This window comes from Tamandua tetradactyla, chromosome 4 (assembly GCF_023851605.1).
Source record: "Tamandua tetradactyla isolate mTamTet1 chromosome 4, mTamTet1.pri, whole genome shotgun sequence".
Classification (NCBI taxonomy): domain Eukaryota; kingdom Metazoa; phylum Chordata; class Mammalia; order Pilosa; family Myrmecophagidae; genus Tamandua; species Tamandua tetradactyla.
The window spans coordinates 33,041,140-33,059,027 of NC_135330.1; the positions used below are offsets into that span (position 1 = coordinate 33,041,140).

The 17,888-nt window shown below is 35.8% G+C and overlaps 1 protein-coding gene across 13 annotated transcripts in view; it reads left to right on the forward strand.

Moving 5' to 3' along the window:
* The window catches only part of RALGPS2 (Ral GEF with PH domain and SH3 binding motif 2), a 264,908-nt gene that overhangs the window by 121,232 nt on the left and 125,788 nt on the right, over window positions 1-17,888 (forward strand). For all 13 annotated transcript variants that reach the window (XR_013174130.1, XR_013174134.1, XR_013174132.1 and 10 more), the window contains one exon: window positions 10,933-11,016. Coding sequence is in view for 2 of the 13 variants with exons in the window: in XM_077157113.1 (XP_077013228.1) it covers window positions 10,933-11,016 (84 nt within the window). In the remaining 11 variants the exon portion in view is untranslated. The remainder of the gene's footprint in view (window positions 1-10,932; window positions 11,017-17,888) is intronic.

Here is a 17,888-nt window from a genome sequence, read left to right on the forward strand (position 1 = left end):
CTAATTTTAAGTAGGCTTAGTCTGTCCTTTGCCATTGTAAGTTTCATGTGAACTAGCCCTAAGATTGAGGGCTTGGCTTATTGCTTTGGTTGTCCCCACTGCTTGTGAGGATATCAAAATTCTCCAAATGGGGAAGTTGAATTTTCCCTCTTTCTCACTGTTCCCCCAAAGGGACTTTGCAAATACTTTTTTATTCACTGTTCAAATCAATCATCTATCTTTCCTTCTGGTTTCATTTGTACCCCCAGCCCTCCTCCCTTTATCATTCTTACTTTCAGCTTCATTGAGTGTACTAACATTATTGTGCTACAAATAGGTAGTATTGTGCTATCCATTTCTGAATCTTTATAATCAGTCTTGTTGTACAAGCTATCCCTTCAGCTCCAATTACCCAAAATCTACCATTTCTATCTCCTGATGGCCTCTGTTCTTAGAAATTCTCCAAATTCATTCATTATTGTTAGTTCATATCAGTGAGACTGAAAGCTCATTTTTATGTGTTTAAATCCATATGTAACTTTAATTCAGGTAATGATTTATTCAAATTTCCTGAAATAAAATAAGTATAAATTTGGACTGTAAAGAATGCTTATTCTGAATCCAAATATTTGGTATAGAGATTTTAAATCCAGGTTGGTTTTGAGCCACATGAGTCTCAGTTTTCTATAATAGAAACAATTTCTGAGTTACCTGGAACTCATTAAAATAAACGATTTCCTATTGTTGATTCAATTCTACCAGGTTGTGGAATTCTGTATTACATAGTCTTTCAAACTAAAAAAGCTAAACTTGTTCTATCTAGACTTATTCCTGGGCTTGATAGAAAGAAGGGTAAGAAGCTATGAAAAGTCTAGTTGTTTTCTCAAAAATATATCTGCTTATCTATATGTCTACTATTTATCTACTTATCTACTAATCTACTACTGCTATACTGTATACATCAAAAGTACTTGGGGGCAGGCCACAATGGTTCAGTAGACAGAGTTCTCACCTGCTGTGCCAGAGACCTGGCTTTGCTTCCTGGTGCCTGCTTATGCAATAAATAAATAAAAAGTACTTAGCGGAAAAAAGGAAAATTCTCTAAGCCTTTTATTTCACTGTAGAGACTGTCTGCCTTATGTGTTTAACTTTTTAAGTTTTTATTCTAGTAACATATATACAACCTAAAATTTCTGCTTCTAACACATTCACATATATAATTCAGCATTGTTAATTACTTTCATAGTGTTGTGCTGTCATTGCCATCATCCATTACCAAATCTTTTCCATAACCCCAAGCAGAAATTCTGTCCCAATTAAGTATTAACTCCCCATTCCCTGTCCCTACCCTCAGTCCCTGATAACCTATATCCTAGATTCTGAAGTAGCTAAGCGAAAGCAGCTATCAGTGATTGCACCATATACCCCTGAATCTTGGGGAAGTAGGTCTTTATGTCCCACCCTGCACCAGCATGCTGCACCAGACACCAGATTTGAATACTCCACTGCTCCCAGCTACGAGACTGGCGGATAGGGGACTGTGGCTGCCATGCGAATAGTGCAGTTCACTGGTATTAACCACAGTTAACTGGCGTTTTTCTCCATCTCTTCCCTGGATGCCTCACAGTGTTCTCCAAGACTTTCAATTTAGTTGATTCAGAAGGTTCCTGCCTGTTTAATAGTTTTTCTGGTGGAGGGACTGATTTCTGAAGCTTCCTAATCACCATCTTGCCACAATCCTCCTCTGCCTTAGCTTTGAGTGTCAAAAGTTATATTTACTATACAGACACTATCCTTAGTCATTGAGAAAATACTGATCAGATAAAATAGCGACTTTACAAGCAGATCTAAGTCAAACATAATGCTAAATCTAGTTCTTCTCCAGCCCTGTAACATAGTTGAAATTACCTCAGATAAAAAGAACAGAAACGTTTCACTGCTTAGTTTCTTCATGTGATATTGATAGAATAGAAAGAAGAAAGATGTTTACCAATGAAAAGAATTTAATATTAAAGCAAGGTTCACCAATAATTTAAAAAACTACTTTGGAATATAATTACGTAGGAAGAAAGTTTGCTTGTTTTTTTTTTTTCCCTATCTGACTGATTTGTACCTTCTATCTTCTATAATATAAATATAAATATATTATAAATACACAATATGATATAAACAATATAATATAAATATAAAACCTAGCAGCCATTCTTTTCTCTTCTTTCTCATTCATTCTCCTTCCCCTGTTTTTCCAAATCTCCAACTGGTTTTACTTCCTAAAGACTTGACATACCCCATCCCCACCCCTCACTCAACTCTGAAGGATATTTTTTATGAAGGATATTTTTTAAAATACTGTGATGTTAACAAGGCTAGCTTATTTGTCTAGAAATGAGTATTCCTTAGTGGTTGTACATGGTCTCAGCTCAGTCAATCTTACATACACAAGCAGTTCCCTCTCTATCTCTGGCCTCAGTACTCTGCCCTAATGTCTACATGGCTAGTTCTAAAAGAAGCCGTTGCTGTTGGCCCAAGCAGTGTGGACTAATTTGGAAGCATCCATGGGTGGTGACCATCTCACACAAGACCAGGATTTTAACTTACCTTCCCTTTTCTGAATTAGCAGCCTTTCTGCTTTTCCCATATGATGGGAGGAAACATAATAACATGGTTGCTGAAACTCTAATTACAGTGATTGCAAAGAAGGAAAAAAATTATCTTTCATCCCATTATCTACACTGAACTGCTATTAGTGTATTCTTTCAGCTCTTCTATGCATTTTTTGACTTTTTATTGTACTAACGTACAACTCATAATGTCCCTATTTTAACCACATTCAAGTGTACAATTTAATTGTTTTGTTTTGTTTTTGTATGCTGAATAGTGGGGTCACATTTTATTATTTTTCCATGTAAGTATCCCATTATTGTAGCACCTTTTGTTGAATTTTTGTTTGTTTTGCTTGTTGGTTTGTTTTCTGGAAGTCTGTAGACTGGAAATCAAACCAAGGTCTCCCACATGGCAGGCGAAAATTCTACCACTGAACTACCCTTGCACCCCTACAGTTTAGTAGCTTTAATTACATTCACAACATTACTTGTTAAGTCATCACACTCTCTTTGTGCCCCTGGTAACTTCTAAACTCCTGTCTCAATGAAAGTTTGCTTCTTCAAATTTTTATGTAAACTAAATCATAAAATATTTGTCATTTTGTGTCTGGCTTATTTTCCTTCATCATGATGTGTTCAGAGTTCGTCTGTGCATACTGTAGCATGCATCAGAATGTTATTCCTCCCCCCCCACCACATCTCCCCAGTTGTTAACATTTTGTATATGTGATAACTTTGTTTGAATTGGTAAACAATATTATTATAATTATACTATTAACTATAGACCATAGTTTACATTAGGGTTCACTCTTTGTGTTGTATAATTCTATGCTTTACAAAAAATTTTTATCCTGGCAACCTAAAATTTTCCATTTTAACCACTTTGAAATACACAGTCCATTGCCATTAATTGCATTCACTGCTATCACCACCATCCATTAGCAGAACCTTTCTATCACCCCAAACAAAAGCTCTGTACCATTTCAGCATTAATTCCCCATTCCTTACCCTACCTCAGCCTTTCCTTTTTTAATATTCTACTGACTGTATATACCACATTTTGTTTATCCATTCAGCTTTTGGTGAACACTTGAGTTGTTTCCACCTTCTGGCTGTTGTGAATAATGCTGCTATGAACATTGGTGTACGAATAATCTGTTTGAGTCCCAGCTTTTATTTGTTTAGGGTATATACCAAGTAATATTGCTGGGTTTCTGGTAAGTCTGCTTTCAATTTTCTGAGAAACTGCCAAGCTGATTTTCTCAGTGGCTGCATCACTATCCTACAGTGCAACCAGCAATGTGTAAAGGTTCCTATTTCTGTGTTCTTGCAAGCTATTCTTTTCTTGAATCTTTCTTTTTTTTAAGATAACCACCATCCTTGTGAGTGTGAGGTATTATCTCCTTGTGGTTTTGATTTACATTTCCCTGATGACCCACGTTGAGCATTTTTTCATGTCTTTATTGGCCATTTATATATCTTTAAACAAATAGCTATTCAAGTTCCTTGCCCATTTTTAATTGGGTTGTGTTTTGTTGTTATCGCAGTTCTTTATATATTGTGGATATTAAACCTTTATCAGATATATGGTTCACTACCATTTTCTCCCATTCCGTAGTCTGTCTTTTCACTTTCTTAGAGTATTTGATGTACAAGTGTTTTTAGTTTTGGTGAAGTCCATTTTATCTGTTTCTTCTTTTTGTTGCTTGTACTTTTGGTGTTATATCTAAGAAATCAACACCAAATCTCAGGTTCTGAAGAGTTACCCCTATATTTCCTTCTAGGATTTTATAGTTTTAGCTCTTGGTGTTTAAGTCCTTGATCCATTTAGAATTATTTTTTTGTATGGTGTGAGTTAGGGGTCCAGTTCATTCTGTTGCAAATAGGAATCCAGTTTTCTCTAGACTATTTGGTGAAGAAACTATGCTTTCCCCAATTAATTTGGCACCTAGCCCAAAATCTTTGATATGTGGGTTTATTTTCTGAAATTTCAGTCCCTTCCATTGTCTATATATCTGTTTTCAAGCCAGCACTACACTGTTTTGATTATTGTGACTTTCTCATACATTACTAAAGTGCGAGAACTCAAACTTGGTTCTTCCTTTTCAATATTGATTTGGCTCCTTGGGACCCCTTGTGATTGCATATGAATTTGAGGTTCAGCTTTTCTCTTTCTGCCAGAAAGACTGCTGGGGTTTTGATAGTTATTACTTTGAATCTATATATAGTTTTGGGGGGAGACATTGATTATGGGGGGGACAAAGGTTAAAATAAATTAGAGTAGATGGAAATAGTAGTGGTCATGAGAAGGAGGAGTAAGGGGTATGGTATGTATGAGGTTTTTTTTTCTTTGTATTTCTTTTTCTGGAGTGATGTAGATGTTCAAAAAATGATCATGCTGATAAATACACAACTATGTGATGATATTGTGAGCCATTGATTGTACCCATGTATAGAATGTTTGCATGTTTGTATGTTAAGAAATATCAATTAAAAATATATCTAGAAAGAGTATGTTGTTTAGCCTCCATATATTTGTGAATTTCCTGCCCCTCTGCCTGTTACTGATTTCCAGCTTAATTCCATTATGATCCACAAAAGTGTTTTGTATGATTTCAATCTTTTAAAATTTATTGAGACTTGCATTGCGACCCAACATATGGTCTTTCCTTGAGAATGATCCATGAGCACTTGAGAAAAACATGTATCCTGCTGTTGTGGGGTGTAATGTTCTGTAAATGTCTGTTAAATCTAATTCCTTTACTATACTATTCAAATTCTCTGTTTCTTAATTGATCCTCTGTCTAGATGTTGTATCTAATTTTTGAGAAATATATATGACAACAAACACAAACATTCTTAACATATGATCATTCCATTCTACATATATAATCAGTAATTCACAGTATCATCACATAGTTGCGTATTCGTCATCACGATCATTTCTTAGAACATTTGCATCAACTCAGAAAAAGAAATAAAAAGACAACAGAAAAAAATTTATACATACCATACCCCTTACTCCTCCCTTTCTTGATCACTAGCATTTCAATCTAAATTTAACATTTGTTCCCCCATTACTTATTTTTATTCCATATGTTTTACTTGTCTGTTGATAAGGTAGATAAAAAGAGCATCAGACACAAGGTTTTCACAATCACACAGTCACATTGTGAAAGCTATTTCATTATACAATCTTCAAGAAACATGGCTACTGGAACACAGCGCTACATTTTCAGGCAGTTCCCTCCAACCTCTCCATTACATCTTGACAAACAAGGTGATATCTATTTAATGCATAAGTTAACCTCTTGATTCTGTTTGGAATCTCTCAGTCATTGACACTTTATTTTGTCTCATTTTGCTCTTCCCCCTTTTGGTCGAGAAGGTTTTCTTAATCCCTTGATGCTGAGTCCCAGCTCATTCTAGGATTTCTGTCCCACGTTGCCAGGAAGGTCCACACCCCTGGGAGTCATATCCCACGTAGGGAGGGCGGTGAGTTTGCTTGTCATCTTGGCTGGAGAGAGAGGCCACATCTGAGCAACAAAAGAGGCTCTCTTGGGGGTGACTCTTAGGCCTAATTTTAAGTAGGCTTGACCTATTCTTTATGGGGTTAATTTTCATATGAACAGACCCCAAGATTGGGAGCTCAGCCTATTGCTTTGGTTGTCCCCACTGCTTATGAGAATATTAAGAATTCTCCACTTGGGGAAGTTGAGTTTTCCCCCTTTCTCACAATTCCCCCAAGGGGACTTTGCAAATACTTTTTTACTCACTGTATTGATTTGACTTGTGATGAGATTTTGCATATCTGCTTGGACATCCTGAATTAGTTGTTTCAACTCCTGTCTCTCACTTGAAATGCTTGTTTGTTCCTTTGACTGGCCATATCTTCGATTCTTCTAGTATGACTCATTATTTTTTTGCTCATATCTAGACCTTTGAATTCTTAATTAGTTTATTCTAAAGGTTATTTCCCTCTTTTACTTGGGGTTTTATTGCTGGATGTCTTTGCTGTCTATCTTTTCTTTGATATTCAGTTCAACTTATTCTAGATATCTATCAAAGGTTCTGTTTAACTGATTAGAATTTTTCAGTTCTTGTTTTTCTGTTTCTTGCGCTGACTATATGGACCCTTTTTTTTTTTTTTTTTTTTTGAGGAAGTTCTCTTCCGATATTATAGACCCCAGTCAGATTGGCCCTGGACAGACAGGACCACATATCAGGAGAAAACAGTAGCCAGTGTTAGTTTTCCCTAAGAATAAGATCCAATAGGTTCTCAGACTTTCTTGTAAATTCTCTATACTCTAATTTTCGCATCCTGCCCAGTGTGTGGTGCTTGTCTACTTGTGACTTCCCACCTGCTCCAAGCGATGTGATGCCTTCAATTTCAGCAGATTCTTCCTGCCAGGAGCGTGGTTGAGGAATAGAAGTGATGTAGTAAGATGGCTTTGATTTCTTGTAGTCCATCGTCCCCTGCCCCCAGCATCAGTTCCTTGAGTGAGGCATTCCACTTGAGCTGCCCTCCCTCCCCTTTTTTTGGGTAAGATACACCCTTTAGAGAAATAACTCCTTTCACCTGTCTTACTTGGTCTCTTAGTCAAGCTTAATTCTGCCTTTTCTTGGGTCAGTGCTGGAGCTTGAGAGTGCTTGCAGTTCAGTCTGTTGAACTGTTTTAAGGAGTAAACAAAAAACTAAAAATTCCTTTTCAGAATCAGGTTTCCATTCCATCATGTTTGTCAGTCAGGAGCTTTAGTTGATATGTGTATTTCTAGGCTCTTTGTGCCCCCTTTTCTTGTGGTCCATCCTTTTCCAGTATTTTGAGCTGTCTAACTCAAAAAGCCTCTTTTTTTTTTTTTTAAATCACTCCCACCCTCTCTCTGCTGGGGCTAAGACTCCTTCCTTGTTCCTTTGGTGCTGATTCCAGGTTTATCTGTGCTGTTGGACTGTTTTCAGTAGTCAGTATTTGTTCATTAATTTCACAGTTGGATTTTGGTTGAGCTAAGCCTTTGCTGCTGGTCAAGTCTGTTTCCTTTTCCTTGCAGGAACCATCCTGCCATGCCCAGGGGCAATGGTCACTGGTGTCCATGGTTTGAGGGACATACAGTTCTTTGTGGGATCTCAGCCATTCCACCTTATCCAGACTGGTTTACAGTGTATGTCCAATCACTGATGTTCCTCAAGCAAATTTTCCTTCCAGTTCCTGGCTGTTTACTAGCTGCTCTTGAGTTTGAACTAAATTCCACAGCTCACTGTGCCACCATCTTGCCATGACTTCACTTGTCTCATAGTTCCTTCTTTTTCTCATAGTGCCTTGTTTTTCCGATATGGCTATGTGATATTTTTGACTATGTAACTGTTCTTTACAGCTCTGCTATGAAACTGTAATTACTTACTCAAATTTTGTTTCCCTTGAGCTAATAATTCACAATAGCTTTCTCTGTACCCATCACTAATTTTCTGCCAAAAGTAAATGTTTCTTCTTGGTATGTTCAGATTCTTCGGGTATTCTCTTTCATCCTTTGTGGAATGTCTTTTAGAATCTCTGTCCCTGTTGTTCTTAAGTTGTGCTCATAGCTTTGTCCTAGAATTTCCTCTTACTATCAACTTGGAAATTACTTATCTTTTCTTTCTCTGTTGATTCCTCAGTTTCCTTGATCCAATGTCTTCCTTTTTCTTGGTTTGCTAGCTTGTTTTGTTGATATTCTAGTAGCCTTCTGAGAATGAGCTCATATAAGATAAATTCTCTATGCTTTCATGTGTGAAAATCTCTGTTGTCTACTATCACACTTAACTGATATTTTTGTTGGATACAGGATTTTGAAGGATTTATTTCAGTTGCCTTTTAACTTCCAGTATTGAGATGTGTCTAATACCTTGTGATCCCTGTTTTTCTTTCAGTATGCAGTATATATATTTTTTGTTGTTCTATGTTGTTTTTGAATTTCTGAAAGACTTGATGATGTATCTCCATTGTCCTGCAGTTTCTTGGTTCTAAACTTGGTGTTTTGGTTTGCAAAAGCTGTGAGAATGCAATATACCTGAAATGGAATGACTTTTAAAAGGAGAACTTATTAAAATTGCAAGTTTATAGTTCTGAGGCTGTGAAACTGTCCAAACTATAAGGCATCCAGAGAACAATACCTCAATTCAAGAAAGGCTGATGGACCCAGAACATTTCTGTCAGCTGGAAAGGCACATGGCTATGTCTGCTAGCTTTCTCCTGGCTTCTCATTTCCTAAGGATTCCGTGGGGATGTTCTCCTTCTGCATCTCTAAAGATCTCTGGCTGTGTGGGCTCTCTTGGCTCTCTCAGCTCCCAAGCTTTTTACAAAATGGTTCCCTCTTAAAAGGCTCCAGTAAGCAACCCCACCTTGAATGGGTGGAGACACATCTCCATGGAAACCATCTAATTAAAACTTAGCATCCACAATTGGGTGGATCACATCTCCATGGAAACAATAAAAAAGATCCCATCCAGTAATACTGAAAGAGGATTAAAGGACATGGCTCTTCTGGGGGTGCATAATAGCTTCAAACCAGCACACTGGGTTTAGGTCTTTTCATTTCTTTTAATCCATGGTGCTGGGTAATAGACCCTTTCTTTTCCTTTTGTTCTAGGAAAAAGGACATTTTCTTGAATTTTTTTTAATGAGTTATCCTCTGTTCTCTCTTAAAAATTTCTGTTTTCAGACTTTTGACTTTCATGAATGCTCTTCTAATTAACATAAAAATATTTTGGCTCCTATTTTAAGCTTTTTGTTCTAACAGATTTTATCACCTTTATCTCACAACCCTTCTGTTGACATTTTAATTTCTGTTGTATTTTTCATTTCCAAAGTTTCTGTTTTTTTCTCTGAATATTTTTATACTTCTCCTGATTTTGGTAGTGTCCTGTATCTTATCTTACCCATCTATCTGAGAGTAATAATTATTTGTTCTTGCCTTTTCCTTTCAATTTCCTCCTATTCCTTGCTCTAACTCAGTCTCCTTAGAGTTGATTCTTTTTCCTCATGAATTCTGTCCCTCTCTTTCTTGCATGTGCACACACTATTTTTCTTATATTATACCAGCATTCTTAACCTATTTTGGACCTTGAACCCCTTTGGCAGACTGAAGCCTGTGGAACTCTTCTTTAAAAATCAAAGGAACTAGTGGTCAGTGATAGGGAGGGGTAAAAGGGGGTTGGGATGTATGAGTTTTTTCCTTTTATTTCATTTTCTGGAGTGATGCAAATGATCTAAAAATGATCATAGTAATGAATATGCAACTATGTGATGATATTATGAGCCATGGATTATAATCTCTCGATGAGGTATATGTGTGTAGATATAGCAATAAAAATATTTTTTTAAATCAAATGAATTAATTCTATTAAAACAGTTTTGAAAATACTTTTTAAAACTCGGTTTTATAGCAATATGTGTGTTTCTTTAATACCATATTAAGTAAGATCTTGAGATGGGTCTAATAAATACTACAATTTTAAAGTGGTGATGTGTGTAAATGATATCTGAAATATTTCCACCAATTGTAATGTGACACAAAAATATCTGATCTTTATTGATGACAAAGTCTCACATATTGTCAATATCACTGTAATTTAAAATCCACTTTTATCATTGAAAGGAGTATTTCATATAAGTTAAACATAAAAGTAATAAGGTAAAAGATAAAGGTAAAATCAAAATTGATTTTTTTTTTTACCTCCAAGTTCTTGGTCCCTTAGAATTTTATTGACAGGCCCTTTGGGAAGGCTCTTTATTAGAGGTTTCTTCAAATATCTGGGGTTGTTGGTTGTCAGTTCAAAGAGTGAGGTTGTAAAGAGCAGATTGACAGTTCTGAGTAATCAAATGAAGTTAGACAACAAATGGGCTCACTATATTTTGTGAAATGCTCAACTTTCATTATCTGTAGATCTGTCCCCCTGGGACTCAAATATCTTCAGAGAAGAATCCTCCAATTTCCTGGTTATGGCATATAAGCCTAGCTATCTTTGTACTCATAGCCAAGTAGAGAGAACCACAGGTGTGGGTTTGTTTTTTTTCCTGTTTAGTAGTAGCCTTTATTAATCATCCTCACATTATAAACCTAAATGCTTTCTGTTTCTTGATTTTCCAATTGTTAGATTTGATTTGTTGACTCTACCATAGAAGAGAAGTTAACTCTCTTAAATTCTTCTAAAATTTGATTTTGTGGTACAACAGAATGGTTATGTTAGATATGTTCCTATTAAATAAAGCAGTTATAGAAAAGGACAAAAAACTATCTTTAATGCTCTGAAATTCTTAATATAACAAGAAAACTGGATACATCTTGAATTTATGTTTAATTTTTATGTTAATTTTCAGGAGCTTTCAAGTTGTGGATGGAATAAAAAAGAAAAATATAGTTCTGCTCCAAATGCAGTTGCCTTCACAAGAAGATTTAATCATGTGAGTTGTTTATAAATTTTGATGTTTTAGTTTCTGGAATTTGATTTTTCAAGACATTTTGCTTTAAGAAATACTTTAACCTTATGTCAATTCTGAAACATCTTCAGCTAATATGTCTTCTAATAATAAGGTCCCTTGTTTTTTCCCTCTGGAATTCCTGTTGGAAATTTGTTGGAACTTGATATTCCTTTCCTATTTTTCTCTTAATCTTTCATATTTTTTGTCTGTCTCTTTGTGCTCCATTCTGCATGATTTTCTCAGATCCATGTTTCAGTACACTAATTCTCTTCATTTGTCTCCTTGACTTCAAATATGTGTGTTTTTATACATCATGCTTTTTTCTTTTTTTTTAATTACTTAATTTATTTTAAACACTTTGCTTTTTATTTTTTATATGAAATGTTTTGGTTTGGGTAATATCCATTCTTCTCTATAGTGAAAATTTAAACTTCAAATCGAATTAAGGGCAGTCTTTGGTTAGGAATTCTTTTAGAAGACTTAATTTTTCTCCTTGACCACCCAGCTCAAAACAGACTTCTTTCTCAGTTGTCTCTTTCTTCCAGTAGGGGGTTTTTAAGTCCCCCTTTCTACAAAGATCTTAGTCCTTAGAGCATCCCATAAATTGAAGTTAAGGAGTGAGGGGGAAGATATGAGGACTTGTGCTATGTCTTTGAAGGAGTATTAAACGCAAGCCCATGTATCGCTGAAAAAGGAAATCCTATAAGGATAGCCACAGTGTTAGTTCTTATAACATAAACTGCTTTGCCTTTATTTCCTTGTTTTTCACCTCTAGGGATATCTCTTATTTTCCTTCCAGCTCAGTCCTGCATTTTGAAGAGTTTGTTGTATTCCACCTGGCATATAATTTTACACTGTATTTAGTTCGATATATTCTCAAAAACTGGAAGCAAGTTAAAATTTTTAAAAATTAGATTAAACCCATGAAGAGGGGCATAGGGCAAGCATGCCTTGTATTGAAGTACATTTTTGAACTATATGGCAGTTGTTTTCAAAATTTTTTCTGAGATGGTCAGTTTATTTTCACATTAAAAATTTTTCTTCATCATACAAAACGTTACATTATACTCACAAAAATGATGTTAGATTTTAAAATGCTCATATTACTTTTACCTAATAGTATGAGTTGTTTGGAGCACTGCCAAAAATCTTGAAGCCAAAAAATCTGAGTCAAACACATTACAGTGTGCCAAAAGCATCTATCCACATTCCAGGTCCCAGTTGATCCTATAACAAGTGCCATTACTTAGATAGTCTATTAGGTTCTTCTAGAAAGGGCACAGGAGAGCTGAAGAAGCAAATTAGGAAGGAAGTTAGCCTTATAGAAGAAACTTTTCTGAATCTTTATTTTTAAAATAAGTTTCTTGAGACAGACTATAGTTGGGTCTTCTTTTATTTAACCAACAATCTCTGCCTCTTAATGGTAGCATGTTCTCCATTTACCTTTTTTTCTTTTTATTTCTTTATTGAGGTGAAGTTCACATAACGCAATAAAATGTATAGTTTAGTGATATTTAGTACATTCACAATATTGTGCAACTACCACCTCTATCTAGTTCTAAAACATTTTCATCACCACAAAATTAAACCTCATGCCCATTTAGAGTCATTTCCCATTTCCTGTTCTCGTACCCCATGGTGAACACTAATCTGCTTTGTATCTATGAATTTACCCTATTCTAGATATTTCATATAACTGGAATTAAACAATATATAACCTTTTGTGTCTGGCTTCTTTGATTTAGGATGATGCTTTCAAGTTTCATCCATTTTGTAGCATGTATTAATACTTCTGTCCTTTTTATGAATGAATAATATTCCATTGTATTCCCTTACAATGTATATCACACTAATTATCTCAAAATGGATCAAAGACCTAAACATTAGAACTAAGACCATAAAACTTTTACAGTGATATACAATGTATATCCAACATTTTCTTCCACAAGTTTTATGGTCTTAGCGCTGATGTTTAGGTCTTTGATCCATTTTGAGGTTATTTGTGTATTAGATGTGAGATATGGATCCTCTTTCATATTTTTGCATGTGGATATCCAGTTCTCCAAGCACCATTTATTGAAGAGACTGTTCTGTCCCAGATGAGTTGGCTTGACTGGCTTATCAAAGATCAGTTGTCCAAAAATGAGAGAGTCTATAATCTGAACACTCTATTCTATTCCATTGGTCAGTATATCTGTCTTTATCCAGAACCATGCTGTTTTAACCACTGTAGCTTTGTAATACTTTGCCTTAAAGTAAGGTAGTGTGAAACCTCCGACTTCATTTTTCATTCTCAGGATATTTTTAGCTATTCGGGGCACCCTGCCCTTACAGATAAATTTGATTATTGGTTTTTCCATTTCTGCAAAGTAAGTTTTAGGGAAATTAATTTGTATTGCATTAAATCTATAAATCAATTTAGGAAGAATTGGCATCTTAACTATCTTCCAATCCATGAAAACGATATGCCCTTCATTTATTTAGGTCTTCTGTGATTTCTTTTAGCAATTTCCTGTAGTTTTCTTTGTATAGTTCTTTTGTATCCTTAGATAAATTTATTCCTAAATATTTTATTCTTTAGATTGCAATTGTAAATGGAATTTTTTTCTTGAATCCCCCCTCAGATGACTCATAACTAGTATATAGAAACACTGCACATTTTTGAGTGTTGATCTTGTAACCTGCCACTTTACTTGTTTATTAGCTCTAGTATTTTTACTGTGGATTTTTCAGGGGTTTTGACATATAATATCATATCATTTGCCAACAGTGAGAGTTTTACTTCTTCCTTTCCAATTTGAATGCCTTGTATTTCTTTTTATTGTCTAATTGCTCTGACTAGGACTTCCAGCACAATGTTGAGAATAACAGTGGTGACAGTGGATATCCTTGTCTTGTTCCTGATATTAGGGGGAAAGTGTTCTGTCTTTTCCCATTGAAGATGATGTTAGCTGTGGGTTTTTCATATATTCTTCTTATCATGTTGAGTAAGTTCCCTTCTATTCCTGTCCTTTGAAGTGTTTTCATCAAGAAATAAAGTTGAATTTTGTCAAATGCCTTTTCTACTTCAATTGAGATGATCATGTGGTTTTTCTGCTTTGATTTGTTGATGTGGTGTATTACATTAATTGATTTTCTTATGTTGAATCCTACTTTGTCATGGTATATAATTCTTTTAATGTGCTGCTGGATTCAATGTGCAGGAATTTTGTTGAAGATTTTATTATATTTTATTTTTTTAGTTTTCAAAGCAGTCTTCAGAAAGTGGTTACAGGATAGATACCAGAGTTCGTCATGGGCTACCATACGATCCTCTCATATTTTTCCTTCTACCTGCCACAGAATATAGGAGATTAGAGGGCTTAAATGCTTTTTTATCATCACAATTGACTTTTTTTGTGAACAATAACATATAAACAAAAAAGCCATAAATTTCTAAGCACAGCATGACAATTAGTTGAGGCATATATTTCAGACTTTGACATGGGTTACAATTTCAAAATTTTAGGTTTTTACTTCTAGCTGCTTTAACATACTGAGAGTAAAAGAGATATCAGTTTAATGATTCAGCATTCATATTCATTTGTTAAGTTCTACCTTCTATGTATAGTTCCACCATCACCTTTGATCTTTGCATACCTCTCATTGGGGTTATTTGGGCTATGGCAAGTCTAAATTTTTTAAATTGGAAGGATCTGTCATTAATATGGGGTAGGAAGATGAAACTATCTGATGTTCTAGAGAGGCTGAGCTAAATTTCAGGACTTATCTGGACCAGGGACCCATCTGGAGGTTGTAGGTTTCTGGAAAGTTACTCTAGTGCCTGGAACCCTTGTAGAATCTTATCAATTGCCCTAGGTGTTCTTTTTTTTTTTAACGGAAAGAAAAAAAGAAATTAACACAACATTTAGAAGTCATACCATTCTACATATGCACTCAGTAATTCTTAACATCATCACATAGATGCATGATCATCATTTCTTAGTACATTTGCATCGGTTTAGAGGAACTAGCAACACAACAGAAAAAGATATAGAATGTTAATATAGAGAAAAGAAATAAAAGTAGTAATAATAGTAAAAAAAAAAAACCCTATAGCTCAGATGCAGCTTCATTCAGTGTTTTAACATGATTACTTTATAATTAGGTATTATTGTGCTGTCCATTTTGAGTTTATGTATCTACTCCTGTTGCACAGTCTGTATCCCTTCAGCTTCAATAACCCATTGTCTTACCCTGTTTCTAACTCCTGCTGGACTCTGTTACCAATGACATATTCCAAGTTTATTCTCGAATGTCGGTTCACATCAGTGGGACCATACAGTATTTGTCCTTTAGTTTTTGACTGGACTCACTCAGCATAATATTCTCTAGGTCCATCCATGTTATTACATGCTTCATAAGTTTATCTTGTCTTAAAGCTGCATAATATTCCATCGTATGTATATACCACAGTTTGTTTAGCCACTCGTCTGTCGATGGACATTTTGGCTGTTTCCATCTCTTTGCAATTGTAAATAACGCTGCTATAAACATTGGTGTGCAAATGTCCGTTTGTGTCTTTGCCCTTAAGTCCTTGGAGTAGATACCTAGCAATGGTATTGCTGGGTCGTATGGCAATTCTATATTCAGCTTTTTGAGGAACCGCCAAATTGCCTTCCACAGTGGTTGCACCATTTGACATTCCCACCAACAGTGGATAAGTGTGCCTCTTTCTCCGCATCCTCTCTGCTGTGGGTTTTTCATATATTCCCTGTATCATTTTAACGAAGTTCCCTTGTATTCCTATCTTTGAAGTGTTTTCAACAGGAAAGGATGTTGAATCTTGTCAAATGCCTTCTCTGCATCAATTGAGATGATCATGTGATTTTTCTGCTTTGATTTGTTGATGTGGTATATTACATTAATTGATTTTCTTATGTTGAACCATCCTTGCATACCTGGGATGAATCCTACTTGGTCATGATGTATAATTCTTTTAATGTGTTGTTGGATACGATTTGCTAGAATTTTATTGAGGATTTTTGCATCTATATTCATTAGAGAGATTGGTCTGTAGTTTTCTTTTTTTGTAATATCTTTGCCTGGTTTGGGTATGAGGGTGATGTTGGCTTCATAGAATGAATTAGGTAGTTTTCCCTCCACTTCGATTTTTTTGAAGAGTTTGAGGAGAGTTGGTACTAATTCTTTCTGGAATGTTTGATAGAATTCACATGTGAAGCCGTCTGGTCCTGGACTTTTCTTTATAGGAAGCTTTTGAATGACTAATTCAATCTCTTTACTTGTGATTGGTTTGTTGAGGTCATCTATTTCTTCTTGAGTCAAAGTTGGTTGTTCATGTCTTTCCAGGAACCCGTCCATTTCATCTAAATTGTTGTATTTATTAGCGTAAAGTTGTTCATAGTATCCTGTTATTACCTCCTTTATTTCTGTGAGGTCAGTGGTTATGTCTCCTCTTCCATTTCTGATCTTATTTATTTGCATCCTCTCTCTTCTTCTTTTTGTCAATCTTGCTAAGGGCCCATCAATCTTATTGATTTTCTCATAGAACCAACTTCTGGCTGGTTCTCTCAGACAGTCAGCCGTTCCAGGATGGGGTACGCCGTCCCTTTGATCTGCGTCGTGGCTCCGGGAGCTGCTCTGTATTGTCTCCACTCCCCCAGTAGCTGTTCTGGAGGAGAAAAGGTGAGGGTGGCAAGGCTGTCGAGGCCGGTGGCGGAGGCCTAGGTGTTCTTTAGGAGTGGCTGGAATGGTCCTGATTGGGGGTTGGCAGGTTATGATAGGTAGCAAGGTCTACCCGAAGCTTATGTAAGAGCAACCTCCAGAGTAGCCTCTCTACTGTATTTGAACTCTTTCTGCCACTGATACTTTATTAATTACATTTATTTTCCCCCATTTGGTCAGGATATAATTGTTGATCCCACAGTGCCAGGTCTGGATTCATCCCTGGGAGTCCTCTCCCACATTGCCAGGGAGACTTGTCACCCCTTGATGTCATGTCCCATGTAGTGGGGAGGGCAATGGTTTCACTTGCAGAGTTGGGCTTAGAGAGACTGAAGCCACATCTGAGCATTTGTTGAGGATTTTTGCATCTATATTCATTAGAGAGATTGGTCTGTAATTTCCTTTTCTGGTAGTATCTTTGTCTGGCTTTGGAATGATGGTGATATTGGCTTCATAGAATGAGTTAGGTAGCCTTCCCTCCTCTTCAGATTTTTTGAAGAGTTTGAGCAGGATTGGTACTAATTCTTTCTTGAATCCTTGGTAGAATTCACATGTGAAGCCATCTGGTCTTGGACTTTTCTTTTTGGGAAGCTTCTTAATGAGTGATTCAGTTACTTTACTTGTGATTGGTTTGTTGAGCTCATCTGTTTCTTCTTTAGTCAATATTGGTTGTTCATGACTTTCTAGGAAGTTGTCCATCTCATCTGCGTTGTCTAGTTTGTTAGCATAAAGTTGTTCATAGTATCCTCTGATTACCTCCTTTGTTTCTGTGGGGTCTGTGGGGTCACTGGTTATGTCTCCTCTTCCATTTCTGATTTTATATATTTGCATTCTCCCTCTTCTTTTTGTCAATCTTCCTAAGGGTCCATCAATTTTATTGATTTTCTCAAAAACCAACTTCTGCTTTGTTGATTTTCTCAATTGTTTTCATGTTTTCAATTTTATTTATTTATGCTCTAATCTTCATTATTTCTTTAGTTTTGCTTGCTTTGGGGTTAGTTTGCTGTTCTTTCTCTAGTTCTTCCAAGTGAGCAGTTAGTTCCTAGATTTTTGCTCTTCTTTTTTGATATAGGCATTTAAGGCAATAAATTTCCCTCTTAGTACTACATTTACTGCATCCTGTAGGTCTT